The 15,279-nt window shown below is 30.6% G+C and overlaps 2 protein-coding genes and 1 long non-coding RNA gene across 5 annotated transcripts in view; 2 read left to right on the plus strand and 1 right to left on the minus strand.

The window, feature by feature from the left end:
- The window catches only part of LOC132949993 (head-specific guanylate cyclase), a 299,190-nt gene that overhangs the window by 219,867 nt on the left and 64,044 nt on the right, over positions 1–15,279 (minus strand). Inside the window, exon 3 of the mRNA XM_061021156.1 lies at positions 9,916–9,986. Within this exon, the coding sequence (XP_060877139.1) occupies positions 9,916–9,986 (71 nt within the window). The remainder of the gene's footprint in view (positions 1–9,915; positions 9,987–15,279) is intronic.
- LOC132949997 (uncharacterized) lies at positions 124–3,215 on the plus strand. Of its 2 annotated transcripts, XR_009665174.1 has the most exons (3): positions 124–568; positions 1,225–1,527; positions 2,919–3,215. It is a non-coding gene; the product is annotated as an uncharacterized LOC132949997 (long non-coding RNA). The 2 variants fall into 2 exon arrangements; XR_009665173.1 differs by having other exon boundaries at positions 1,225–3,215.
- Positions 13,826–15,080, plus strand: LOC132949994 (maltase 2-like). 2 transcript variants are annotated; one of them, XM_061021158.1, is made up of 4 exons: positions 13,945–13,962; positions 14,240–14,585; positions 14,655–14,798; positions 14,919–15,080. In XM_061021158.1, the coding sequence occupies exons 2-4, from the start codon at positions 14,257–14,259 to the stop codon at positions 14,989–14,991; spliced, it is 546 nt and encodes a 181-aa protein (XP_060877141.1). In that variant the 5' UTR covers positions 13,945–13,962; positions 14,240–14,256; the 3' UTR covers positions 14,992–15,080. The 2 variants fall into 2 exon arrangements, with proteins under 2 accessions (XP_060877140.1, XP_060877141.1); XM_061021157.1 differs by having other exon boundaries at positions 13,826–14,585.

Consider the following 15,279-nt stretch of genomic DNA (forward strand, 5'->3'; position numbering starts at 1 on the left):
TTCCCCCCTTTGGCACGAGGTCGGGTATTGTGAGCATACTGCAAACAGTGGCCGCCACAGAGCTGACGATGCTTATAGAACACACGAAACAATAATGCACACAGATCAAAAGTACGTACAGAATATCGTCATGATAGTGCGCATTTAATTCGAGTGTTAAAGCGAGCCGAAAACCTCAACGACTTGTTGTTATCTTTGCATATGACGAATAAAATGTTTTGCACAACAATATATTATTATTATGGCGATTTACTGTTTGTTTATGAGTTTTCATAACGTATCGAGTGCGCATACTAACTCTATCGCATAGTGGCGTACGTGATATTTAACGCCTTGCTTGTGGCGAGAGAACGAGATTCATTATTCTTGAGGGTATCTACTAACATCATAATTGTATGTTTAATTGCGGCGAATCGAACGGAGACTTAGAAGAGTAGCCGCAGTTCTGCAGTCTGTGAATAGCACGGTACCTCTATCCGTATGAACGATGGTCGTTCGACTTCTCCGTTCGTGCAGAGTTGATGGTGCTTAGAACACACGTCGTAACAATAATGCACACAGATCAAAAGTACGTACAGAATATCGTCATGATCGTGCGCATTTAATTCGAGTGTTAAAGCGAGCCGAAAACCTCAACGACTTGTTGTTATCTTTGCATATGACGAATAAAATGTTTTGCACAACAATATATTATTATTATGGCGATTTACTGTTTGTTTATGAGTTTTCATAACGTATCGAGTGCGCATACTAACTCTATCGCATAGTGGCGTACGTGATATTTAACGCCTTGCTTGTGGCGAGAGAACGAGATTCATTATTCTTGAGGGTATCTACTAACATCATAATTGTATGTTTAATTGCGGCGAATCGAACGGAGACTTAGAAGAGTAGCCGCAGTTCTGCAGTCTGTGAATAGCACGGTACCTCTATCCGTATGAACGATGGTCGTTAGACTTCTCCCTTCGTAAAACCGTTAAGTACTCAATGCGGTTGAATATAAGATTTGTACAACTTTGTTACGTTCGTCGATAATAATAATATTATTATATTCATTATTCCGGCAGTGATTACCTATACAATTGTTCTATTATAGAGTGCATGTCACACCACCTTCCTTGCTCAAATTTACAACATTATTATTATTATTATTATTATTATTATTATTACTATACAAATTTCCTAAATTATAATACCGTATTTAATGCATTATTATTAATTTAGCGTTTTCTCCTGTTCGCACGATGTTGGGTGTAATGAGCATACAAACTGAGGCTGCCACGGACCTGACGATGCGCGTGTAATTCACGAAACAAATGGACACAGATCAAAAGTACCTACGGAATATCGTCATGATAGTATACGTATTGAATTATTATACGTTTGGTACCTGCGGATGTTAAAAAAAAAAATATTATTCTGTCACAGAATGTTGTGAATAAAAAATAGTACGATTTGGCTGCTTTTAACGAACGCGTGGAATTCCGTGCAATGAGAGAAAAATCAGACGTCAGGTATATACGACAGGTACGTCATAACGCATTAATTATTACACCGATAATACTATGTAAGAATAAGAAACGAACACACGACGATTTGTCAGCTGAGAAAATGACAGTCGAACAATAATATTAATGTACCTACTCAATACGATATTAATATAATAAAGTCAATATTGTATAGAGGTGCGTACGGCGATAGCCCGGAAAGATATAATAATATTGTACATCAGTCAACGATTTCCACGAAATCACACCTTTGCGAGAATAATATTCCATAGAATATTCATACACATATTATTATTATTACTATTGTGCGGGTGTAATAAATACACATCCTTGCACGTAGGGTAGTTTTTTTTTTATACATATTATACCCCGCCTGGCCTTCTATCCGTTTTAATGTACTTTTCTTCTCTTTTCTCTCGTTTTATAATTTAGTACGTTTCATTCCTGTGCACCCGTACGTTCAACACACAATGATTTATTGTTTCGCGGAATTTATGTGTGTGTTTTATTTTTTTTCATTTTGTATTTTCCAAATGGTTTAGCTTTGAAATGTAGGTTCCCAGTGTTGACAATTTGGATACGCGTATGTGAGTGTAATAGTAGGTGCTTCAAAATATTTAAATATTTGTTGGTTAAAGCTTCCCAAGTACATATTATTATAATATACTATTAGCGTATAATTATACCACCTACCTGTTTTATAGTATTAAATGAACCAACTTGAGTACTTGGCGGTCCAGACATTACAGTAAAGACATTATAACCACATTAACTATATTATCAATTAATCCGGTTGTAAAATGCTGTTGGAGAATATCAATGTCTCGTGATTATTATTTTAGGATTTCTTGCAAATCGCGTATTTTAGATTAATAATTTTTGTTTTAAGGAAGAAAAAAATAATGTTTGAATAACTATTGTGCTTCAATTTCAGCATAGGCACTACACGCGTTTACATTCATAATATAGACGTTCACTTTATATGGATCAAACGAATTTGTGACGTTCGTAAAATCCTTAGGGTTAATAATCAACAGTCAACTTAATGGTTGATGAAACAATTAGTTTGTAGAAAATGTATAATGAGATAAAAGAAGATAGATATTGCATATTACTGGCCTTGATGTTTTATATGAGTCACTCGACATATTACATGCTAGAAGGGGCTTTAAGGTTGAAAAACGTTCGAGATTGGCTTTTGAAAATGATTTAAAGTAGAGATTTTTTAGAAACTGAGTGGTGCTAGGATTATGTTGGTTATAAATCGTGAGTTTCTGTCATCGCGTTTGGCACGATCTAAAGGGTGCGAAAAAATCACGTGATATTATGACCCGATTACAGAAAATTATATTTTATAATATGCTGGAGTATAAGTGACGTTATATTTTAATACTTGGAATGTCCTTATAGTTTTCCAGAAAATTGTGAAAACCAACCGATACCCGGCAGTCTTATGGGAAATTCATAGAAGACTCGCGATTCAGCCATGACATGGGTTCGATTCCCACCGGGAAGAGAAACTTGTTGCATTTTGTTACAGCTTTTTAATAATTCAAGACACATTTGCAGCACTCGTCCACTGATTTATTTTTAATATTTTATTGGTGTGATATAATTTAAAAATATCTTGACAATTTTATCACCCTATATAAAATATTTTATTATGTTTCGGGTAGCTATTGTAAAATAAATCATAAAAATATTTTAGTTTTTTTGAGTTTTTTTTTTTTTACTTGCTATTATAATTTATAACACGGAACAATGGATTACACTAAAGTTGGCAATATGAAGCAGTTACACATCACCCTACATTCAGTATGTTTTTGTTTTTTTTTTCACTATGCATTGACAACAGTTGTGTATTTACAAATAGTTACAATAAGTATCAATAGCATAACAAAGTCAATAAGTACAATAATTATACTCTCTCTGACTACAGAAAAAACATTTTTTTTCCAAAAATACAAATACTTTCAACAATCTTATCAAAAAAGTATTGGAATATATAATCATAATTTTCACTTCATAATGTATGTAACACAAAATTATTAAAAAAAATAAAAATAAAAAAAATACGTGTTTTGTTAAATAATATGATCTTTTAAATTTTAATTGTATTCGATTATTATATACTGGCTTTAATTGAACTTTCATTACTTTAATCTCGGTGTTTGTATAGAATATTTTTATATTTCTCAAAATGTCCACGTTTGATTTTTTTTTTAACGAAGTGTAAAATATAATTTTTGTAATACCAAAAAAGTATTTAATTATTTTAGCGACGGTTATGAACATGATAATAATAACCTCAAACACATATTATACCATATACAATTAAAGTAATTGGTTTTAAAAAATATGGTTCTTAAAGCTATAATAGTAAAAAAAAAATAGGTACTATTTCCTTATGTATAATTTATAAATTATTTTATTCACATTATATTATAGTTTATGCATTTATGATATACGTGTGCGCTGTTAAAATTGTTTTTAAATTTCAACTAGTTAAACCAGCAGAATTCTGAAATACTTAATATAATACGTATACCTACACGGTATAGCCATATAAATTATTTGTGTAAAAAAAAATATGTACATTAATGGTTATTATGTGGGTGAATCATATATGTACTACGAATTATGTGTAAATTTAAAACTTTAGTAAATCGTGTTGCACATATTATTATTATTTATATATACGTAATACGAATGTGGATTTTAATATTTCAAATGTTAAATTAATTTAAACTCTAAAATCTAAATACCTATTTATATTCACAACCTATTATTGGTTGTTAAATTTTAAATATTCAAAAAACAGTAAATTTTCAATGATGTGTCTTGTGCGTAAATATTCATATAACTAATCATTATTTTTACAACTAGCTATATAGATATTTATATTTGATCGAGATTGACATAAAATGTGTACATATTTCAATTAAATACGTATTAGCTATAATATATATAATTAGTGTAAGTTTGTGCGAGATTCAAGTCCCTCTGATTAATACTTTTTGAAATTACAACATAATAATAAAATTGGTAGAAGATGAATCGTTATTATTCGATTAATATTACCTAATGATATTAATTAGTAAACAATAGGAAAAATCATTAAATATTTATTTAGATTTAATTAAACTTTGGACGTTGATTAACTTAAGCAAAATTATTTCTGGACTTGTAAGCAATCAAATTGACATTATAAACTTTTTGACATCACTTCAATAATTAGTTATGAGTTTGTTCAGACATAGCATACACGCAGTTATAGTGTAAATAGTTATGTAATGGTAATTGAAGAAAAAAATAAAATTACAGAGTCTGCTAATAAAAATAAACGGTAACTCAATGAAAATAAATGATTTCTTGACTCTGAAAAACTTCTGGACACGGATCAAAAATTGAAACCTCCTTTGTAATTTTATAAAGCACAATAATCAAGTGTAAATATTTGAATCCAAAAATGCTTTTGGAGTTTTTTTTTCAATAATTTAATTGTTTGAACAATATTTTCAGTAATTTTGTTATAATCGGATATTGTATAGTAAAAACTTTGTGACTTTTTGTACAATAACACACATAATATATAGTTATTTTATAATAAATATTCAAGATTCAACTTTAATTGACCACAACATACTCGAGAGTTTTGGAAATTTAATCGATAAAAAACTTTGTTTAGATGCTATGATTAGATTATTATTTCTGTACATTTTTTTTTTTCTTAAACTCACAGTAGAAAAAAACATACACATTTTAATTGCGTTATCCCGTGGAAATGCTGTTTAAAATTAATAATTTTAAATATTTTAATTTATACATTACACGAAAATAATAATTAAACGCTAAAAACTTGTCATCTTACAGTTTAATGCAACGTGATAAATCAAATAATTAAAATGTGTCATTACGAAATGATTTTATTCAAGTCTGAGACGAATGCTGCGGGTAACGAAGAATAAATACATTTTTAATATCAATTTAAAATATATTTCATAAAGGTCTCTCCGTAGATGAATTTATTAATATGCTATGTCCCGCGAATGTTTAGTTATTCAAAGCGATGGGATAATGGAATCTACATTACTTCAAACAAGTAAATCGCCGTGGGACACCCCTCGAGTTCAGGTACCAGCTATGTATACATATATGTACAAACACGAATTCGAATTCTATTAATTTTGGATTAGTTTACGATTTAAAATGGAAAGAATATATTGTTATATAACAAGACTTGAACGGTTTTACAACTGAACATTAAAAATAAATAAACATCAACTATTGAAACAGTTTTCCAAAACCAATTTTTTTTTTTTACAGGAATATATATACATATGTAGTGTAATTGGAAATCAAAGATGCGCTATATTATGATGACGATATTGATAATAATTATTCATTAATTTAATCACACGAACAAACATTTTGCGTTTCATCGGCGTTTTTATATTTAAGACGAACGAAAAACAATTTTTATATAGGTATATTATTATATTGTCATTAAAGTTAAAACAAAGTGATACATTTTTTTTAATCAAACAATGAATTATTTTTTAGTTTCGATAAAAAAATAACTAAAAGCTATAACTTGATTTTGTTGTTTTGTGTGTGATCTTACTCAATTTAATTTAAATATTAGATTACGAAATAATCGTTGGTATACATTTAGGTTGTTGAAACAATATTAGAACCTAAATGTCGGTGTAACTGTATGTATTATGAGCCCTATAAAGACAGATATAAGTATAACTGTATTATTATATTATAATGTGGGTAAAATTTTATTAGAAATGTGAATAATTTTAAAAATGTGTCTAATAGGTGTTTTGTGGGGTGGGATAGATGATGCCTTTCAAATTTTCAGTATAATATTTTACTTGTCTATACTTTAAAAACGTGAAAAGATTGTTTGTTTGGTGATAATATAACTAATAAATAGGTATTTTGTTATATATAAAATAAAAATGTTTGCACCTTGTTAAAAAAAAAAATGGCTATACGTCTTGACATAGTACATTTAAAATATCATAAGGTTGTATCACTCCTATCAATATACATCGTCAAATATACAGAACAAACTTGAGCACCAATTTATATAACTACACTGATGATTACCGTTCGGTAGTCTTGCGATGTTTCTCGGGAACGATAATGTATGCAAATATTGAATGCAGGAGGATAATAATATGGTTTGGTAATATTATGAAATAACCAGGTGTTTTTCAACAATCGGTGACAACAGTCTTGAGAGTATATCTCGATAAAAAGAAGAAAATAATTACGTTACGAGTTTGAAATAATATAATATTATGGTGGCAACACTCAATCGTATTCAGTGTGTACATTAAATAAGAGGTCGTCTTCACCTGCTTGTTTCGGAAATCCGTTATCGTTTCTTTTTTTCCTTATTTATTATTATTTATCCGTCGTCACCGTCGTTGTTTTCTAATTGATGTGCACGCCCTAATGAATCTCCCGTAAAGTTTTGTTGACGCAGTTCAACAGCAGTGGCGGCGGCGGCGTACACACCCGCGGCGATGGTAGCTGTTTATAACTGTGTAATTAACCCAAACGTTTAGCGGTTTTTGGTGGCGACGTAGGCGGCGGTGAGGGGTAGGGTCACGAGAAGTGGAACCGAGATGGGCAGAGATAAACGGAGAGTGAAGATATAGAAAAGAGAGCTGAAGATACGTAGGCAGTGATGAGAGTGGGGGAGGGCGAACGAGAGAGGGTGAACGAGAGAGAGAGAGAGAGAGAGAGGGTGAGAGAGAGTAGAGGGTGAGAGTGCGGAGAGAGTGGGTGAGGTCTAATTGAAGGGCTCAATAACACGGCCACGTAATTAAGTGAGTGCGCTCGAGTTTTTCCCGGACAAACAAAACGTTTTTACCGTCGCACCGCCGATAATACCTATATAGGTACCTATCTTGCACCGTTTTTTAACTGTACACCCGCGCATCCTATTTCACCAACTCTTGACGAACACGAGGAGTGAGGACGACCAGCGGTGGAGATTGAACGGCAGAGATTGTTTTTCATTTTTAATCGTTAATAATACTTTTTGCTCACCGCATCATTCACGGTCGCATTATAATATGCATTTCGTCACAGATGCACTACAATATTATACAGACACTATATTAAGGTGTTAGAACAATAATATTTCAACGGTGTGCGCGTTATAAAAATAATACAGTTTTATAGCATTCATTTTTATATTTTATTATTATAATATTATGAAGGGTACGTACAATATGGTACCTATATTGTTTTCACGATATAAAAAAAAACTATTTTAATTTAATGATTTGTCAATTTACTAAAATGCTACGCGTTGTGGTTTTATGAAACGATATTTCTTTGTGTAACATGATTTAAGCTTACAAGATGAATAGTTTCAATTACGTTCAACAGTATTCATCTGGTATAAAGTAGAAAAAAAATAGAAAAAAATTGTATTTGGCAAACGGTGTGTAGAGATTCGCTATGCGGACGTTTTCCATTATAAACCTATAGGGGCATGACAAATGCCCGTGTGGTGGTCCCTTCCTCCTCTTCCATAAATGATGCCTCTGTTTGCAACACAATTTATTCAACGTATTTCTTTTTTACTTTGCTCTTACATCCATTTTCTTCAAGGTCACACTGCTTTGGATACCCCGGGATACCGTTAAACAAGTATGACCAAGCAAAACTTCGTACCCGAATAAATTGTGTAGAAATCTTAATGTGTTTAGAATGAGCTTTTGGTTTGCCATTATTGAGAAAACAAACAATTTTTCCTAGATTTGAAACGAAATTGTTTACAATGTCAAACATGATTTATGCTACAGTCCTAAACCATATTTACATTTGTGATTTAAAATAGAATATGATAATATCATATATTTTTTAGATTCTGAGAAAATCGATGGATATGTTCGTTTTGGAAACGTATATTTTCTTTTCTTAACGATATTATACTATAAGTAAGTACAAATAGTTGATAAAAATATATTTTAATTGATGAAACTTTCAATCCAATCAGACTAGTAATAACGGTTTTGGTGATAAATGATTTTATGTTTCACAAGAATAAATTATATTACTAAAGTTAATAATATTCCAACTAAAAATGTAAGCATATACATAATATATATTATTTATAAGAAAGTAAAACGTAATTAAAAAAAAAACTGTTTAAAAATGGCAAAAAACGTTAATTTTAATCATATTATTTTAATATGATAATCGTTAGACTAAATTATACAACATTTTTCAAAATAAGTAGAGCTAGTACGTTATCATGCATTTCCTAATTTTAAAATATAGTTTCAATAATAAAATTTAATTTTCTATTATTACACACAATCAACCTATTGACATAAACATTGACGCCGAACGCCCTTGTTCTGCTCGTAACAATTAAAATTATAATCCAATCGGATTAAACATACAGCATACTGGCTATATTGGTTATTACTGGAGGTTTTATTTAAATTTGATTGATTTATCGATGTAACAGGAATAGGTGTAAATTAAAATTCAATACAATCATTGTGATTTCGAGTGCCTATATTATAGGTATTGCGAGGACAACACGCGTTTATAAAATCTTGAAATAATCTCCCAACACGTCGTGGATACGCTAAAATATAATATTATGTTGTGTTAAACAGCCGGTTTTTCGATAATAATAATCATATAATATTATTTGCGTGGGGCCATTGTTGAATAATATAATATGTATAGTATACATCATAATAATAACCTGCTGGAAGTGAATTTAATTTAATTTACATATCACATATTACGTTGTGCGCAATATTGTGCCTCGTTAAATTCCAAACAACGAAATATAATCGTAGAACCGACCACTGCACAATATTGACATCGCATATTGTTATCACACGCATTTCAGTGGGGTAAGTTTTGTTCGTACGTCTTCGTCGAATGACCTTTTTCGATACTTACTTATACTCGCACGGCCGATGCACTGACCAAAATATGTATACAGGACGTGGAATTTTCAAATCAACACCGTAGTCGCTTACAAATCCAGTAAAATCGCGAACACACCCCCCCCACCCTCCCAAAGTCTGTCATAAACACGGCACGAACGGACACTCGACGCGTAAGGGTATATAAAGCCACGTGGACTATCGATCGACACGTCAAATAAAAACCAAACTGTTTGCTATATTATGTTTTTGTTATTGTTATTATTTGTGCGTTGCGCCACTACAATTTAATAATAATATAATAAAATATTCGGGTCCGTATCGCATAATACGAAATCAGCTGGCATTCCGTTAAAATAATAATATTTTGAAAACCAAACAAAACCGCGTATATCACACACGCTTATAATATAACAATAATAATAATAATATAATAGGTAGGTATAGACTATAGAGGTACTCACAGTATTTTGCTGTACGCCGGACATTCGGTTTGTTCGACTATGGACTTGAAAGCCGAATAAATCACATCGTTCTGAAACAAACCACGATAAAAATGATTATTATTCAATAACAAAAATACATTTTAAGTTCACACTCGAATAAAATAACATAAAACTGCGGTAAAACAAAAAAAAACCGTGATGAAACGGTGACAATACGACGAGGTAGCCGCGCCGGTATAAACCTCGGTGGGTCACAATTTATTTAATTAATCCGTTGAAAGCGGTTATTCTCTAATAGCACTCCATTTGGCTTTTAAATGGATCCGCAGGGGCGCAAAAATTAAATAACGGTTATGTCTATGACAGATTATTATTTATTTTTTCATTATTAATATTCCGTTATTCCGACGAACGAAGTATATACTCATGAAAAGTGATCGATATAATATACGTTAAATTAATGTGAAATCATTGTAAAAAACAAAAAATTATTAATAAAATCATAAAAAATAACACGAAACTAGAAAATACTATACATAGACGACGTCATTGCACTGTGTTATTTTCCTGTATGTGTAGGTACATTGTGGGGCTATAGGCTTGAAAGTATAATAGATACCTATAATATTCGTTGTTCAACATTTTATGATCAAACATTTCCATTATATGTATTATACATTATACATACCATTGTTGTATATTGTATATACTATAATATATATATTATATATATACAAGACCTCTCGAAAGAGAGTATTTCTCTCAAATTTAACGCAAAAGGGTTCCTTAGAACTCGATTGGTAGTTTATTGAAACTACCAAAGGTTTTCGGATATATGTCGACAGTATACGTATTTTCGAACAATGGCGTGGCGCGTTCGCAAACTCAACCCAACATCAATTGGCTGACCCTCTTGGGACTGTTTTTACTATGCAACACCCCCAAGAGTAACAAATTTGGCGAACATTTGTAACGATTGAAAGGCGCAATGGACAAATTGTATTTTTTTTTTTATTTTTTTACAATAATAAATCATTCTCCTTCAACGATTACCCTTTGAATGGGCCAGTTCCGTAGGGTGTAGCTAATGGAATATCGTAAAATTGTAATCCATCTTTTATTCATCGTTTTTACAAAATGTGAAATGAAGCTATAACATCAAATTGATTCACTCCTGATATCAAAATGTATGTTGTTGCAGGTATTGTATTATGCATTATTTATCAAAATAAATAAATAAAATCTATAGTTTTGGTAACACTGTATATTAATATCCAGCAACGGGTCTAGGTGTGAGAAGGATGGTCAATCTTGGGCTCACATACTCCAAGTGGTTATCACAGCTAGAGTGTCACAAATTTCAAATGGTACGAAATATAAAAAAAATTATGGAATAAAAATACCGTGAACATTAATTTTCAACACATATTTTTTTTTAAATACATTTTTATTTTCTATTAAAAACAAAATATATAATTATTTATTGTCAGATTGCTACTAATAATAGACCTACAATTGTATACCTATAAGTACCAATAATACAAATATGTAATAAACAATTTCACATATCATATTCTCGATATTGAAGTATCGGTAAAAATATTTGACCTCAGAAATTATACCATCTTACGTAATATACGTATTACTCGACAGTATAAACTGATATTGGGCCGCAGTTGACCTATATAGACGAATTGGTTAGTGATAACTGAGCCTGCAGGCGTGTGTATTTCTGAGGTTTAACAGTTATTATAATATAATTATAAATTACTACGATTAACATGTTTATTATCATCCATCATTGTTCAATGTTCACTAGTTCTCGAATGAATATGTGTGAATGTCAACATATTATTCTCTTTCAACAAAAATTTTTTTTATTCATCTATAGAACAATCGAAAAATAAATAATCATTGACTAGTGGTTTCATACCGTATTATGTACAGCCACTACAACCTTTCAATAAATATTATCCATTATATGTATATCAGCATTTATCAAACGCAGTATTAGTAAGCCGAAACTTATCAAATCATATTTAAGTCACCACAACAACTAAACACAGACATTAAAATATGATTCGTCAACATGATATCCATTGATTACGAAGTTACTAAAGCTATAAATTATGAAGACATTGTAAATAAACTCTCTAAGAAAAAAAAAACAAGAAAACCGTTATCCTAGACTCTATATACTCAAATCACCGAGAGAACGCAAGTCGGCGGCGCCCAAAACTCGTCTATTGCTGCGCTTTCCCACCACTTTCCCAGTGCGAGTGCCACCTGTCAAACGTCGCCGCCGCTGCCACCGCCGCTATACTGCGCAGCATCGCCGTTGCATAGACGTAAAAATACCCCGTGGTGGGAAAGTTTGGACCTCGAGACTGTGGTTCATTTGTACTTGCGTTCTCTCGGTGATTAGGGGATAGTTTATTTCATAGGTACAGAGTATGCATATTAGCTTATAGATGTATCGGTTAGGTAAAGTAATGAAAAGCTCCTGTTATATTATTACAATAGGAATTGAAAAATTACAAATTATTTTGCTGTTTTTTCGATTTATGTTTTTTCCGAAACATTTTAGTCTTAACTTTAATCTATATATACTAGTATACTACTATCTATAAAACAATAAAATTAAGCTTATGATACATATTTTAATTATTAAAATTCAAATTTCAATGAAATTAATCAAATTTAAAAATTACTCATTATTTTCCATACATGATTACATTTTCAATATATTTTGACTCTTTTCGATAATTTTATAGCCATGCAACATTTTCAATTTGTTTTAGTATTTTGTGATTATTGTAAAATAATTGTTCGATTAATAATAATTATTGCCTTGATCAAAAATTTTAAAATTGAATACAAGATTCATAATAATTTGTTCAAACTTCAAAGTTTTTTCATATTATGATTTAAATTTCTACCAAACTCATAAAAATGGAACCACCCACGATTTTATATAAATATAGGTTTGATATAATTATCTCTTTTCCATATTTTTAATAAATTATAGTTTGTAGGAATCAAAATTATTCTTGATATTGTACCAAACCCTACAAGTGATCAACACGAATGGTTTGTTAAGTCTGTACAGAGTATAGAACCGTATACAGATTATTACTTATGGGTCGATGCAAAATATGTAAATGGGACCAGACAAGTGCCAAATAATTGGGTGAGATATTAAAGAAAACTTAAAATTATTGTAACACTATGTTTTTATTTTACAAATATTATGTCATAGGATACGCTCTATAAATTTTAAGCACTAAATAGTTTGTTTAAAAATATATACAAATATAAGTAAAATAAATATACGAAAACAAAATAAACTGTTTTATACATTAAATCATATAGTTTTTGTACATATTTTACTAAGAAATCAGTATTTGGAAATAGTACATGGGAGTGGAATGAAACCAGGCAGAAGTATTACTTACATCAGTTCTATAAGCAACAACCAGATTTGAACTTTTGGAATCCATTAGTCCGTGAAGAAATAAAAGTACGTAGAATTTAACTAGCAAACAATTAATATAGTCTAATCAACTTATTGACTATTTTATTTTAGGACTTGATGCACTTTTGGTTGGATAAAGGAGTTGATGGATTTCGAATGGATGCGATCAAACACCTATATGAGAGGCCTGATTTACTGGATGCACCTATGTTGAGGGATGGAAACCTACAAAACGTTGGTTATACACAAGCATTAGACGAATGTTTTTATGAAGTAAATGACTGGAGATCTTTATTAGAAGAATACAAGAAAAATGATGGCCAAACAAAGTAAGAAATGTCAAATATTTGTACCCTAGCTAAGTAGTAAATAATAATATTTTTTTTTAAATTCACAGAATTATTATCACTGAAACTTATTTAGATTTGAAATATACGATGAAATATTATGGAAATGAAACAAACCTTGGAGCTCATTTCCCACTAAATGTACGTCTTGCACGTCTATATCACTCACCTGCAAAAGAATATGTTGAGAAATTAACAGAATGGATGTCAAATTTACCATCTGGAGCATGGTCAAGTTGGATTGTATGTTATAAATACGAATATTTATAAAATACCGTGTTGTAAAATATACATTTCTTTGGAATTTTGATCAATTAAATAACAAATGGGCAAGGGGGTCACTGTAATGGATGTGTTAAATTGAAATGCCTTGATATTATATCATTATGTACTAAAAGAATATGTTTTTAAAATATATTTGTGGTTTAGATTGGAAATCATGATGCTCGCCATCGTGCAACCTCGAGATTTGGATTAGAATTAATAGATGGTATTCATATGCTACAATTACTTTTACCAGGAACGCCCGTTGCTTATATGGGTGATGAATTGGGAATGACAGATACATATTTGAGATATGATCAGCTCATTGATTATATGTCTAAATCAATTGGTATATCTCGTGAAACAGTTCGTACACCATTTCAATGGGATTGCTCACCTCAAGCTGGATTTTCTAATAAAACAAAAACATGGTTACCGGTGAACCCTAATTATGTAACGTTGAACGTTGAGTTTGAACAGAACGCTAGACGTAGTCACTTGAAGATATTCAAAGAAATTGTAAATCTGAGGCAGTTGGAAATATTCCGAACGGGAGACGTACAATTTTACGAATTATCAGAATATGTATTTGCTTTTTCGAGGTATAAAATATATTGGATGGAAAATCATCATGTTCATATAATTGGCATAATTTTAATTTTAATTTTTAGAAGTAACAAATTTTTAAAAACATACTTTATTGTCATTAACCTTGGATCCGAATTAGAAAATATTAACCTCAGAAAATTCAAGAAGAGACTATCTTCTAAGGTGACTGTGAAAATTTCTAGTTTGTTTGCCGAACAAAATAATGGGTTAGTATACTTTATATTTTTCTTTGTAAGAAAATAGTTTATTTGTCTTAAAATATCTTTTGATATTATAATTACCTAAATATTAATATCATAATTCATAAATCGTTTATGAATTTTCAGAGATGTTGTTAGTGCTAAATCTTTTACTTTAAGACCTTCTGCGGCCCTTGTTTTGGAGTCATCGTTTTATTAATTTATGATTTTAAGATCATAAATAATGTTTATACATTGAACGATTTTCAAAAAAATTTTTAACAGTAAAAAAAATTTTAAATAAAAAATACAGTTATTTTGTTTTTTTTTAAAAAATGAAAAAATACACCAACTCTGCAAGCTGATAATAAATCCCACCTCGGCGTAAGAGGGAGCCCACCTAGTACGACCGTTCGTCACAGCCCTGGGTTATTTTGTTTTGCCAATATGATACATAATAATATAAACAGGCACGTCCTACTGGCTATTTCATATATTTTGTGATAAT

Source organism: Metopolophium dirhodum, chromosome 8 (assembly GCF_019925205.1).
Source record: "Metopolophium dirhodum isolate CAU chromosome 8, ASM1992520v1, whole genome shotgun sequence".
Lineage (NCBI taxonomy): Eukaryota > Metazoa > Arthropoda > Insecta > Hemiptera > Aphididae > Metopolophium > Metopolophium dirhodum.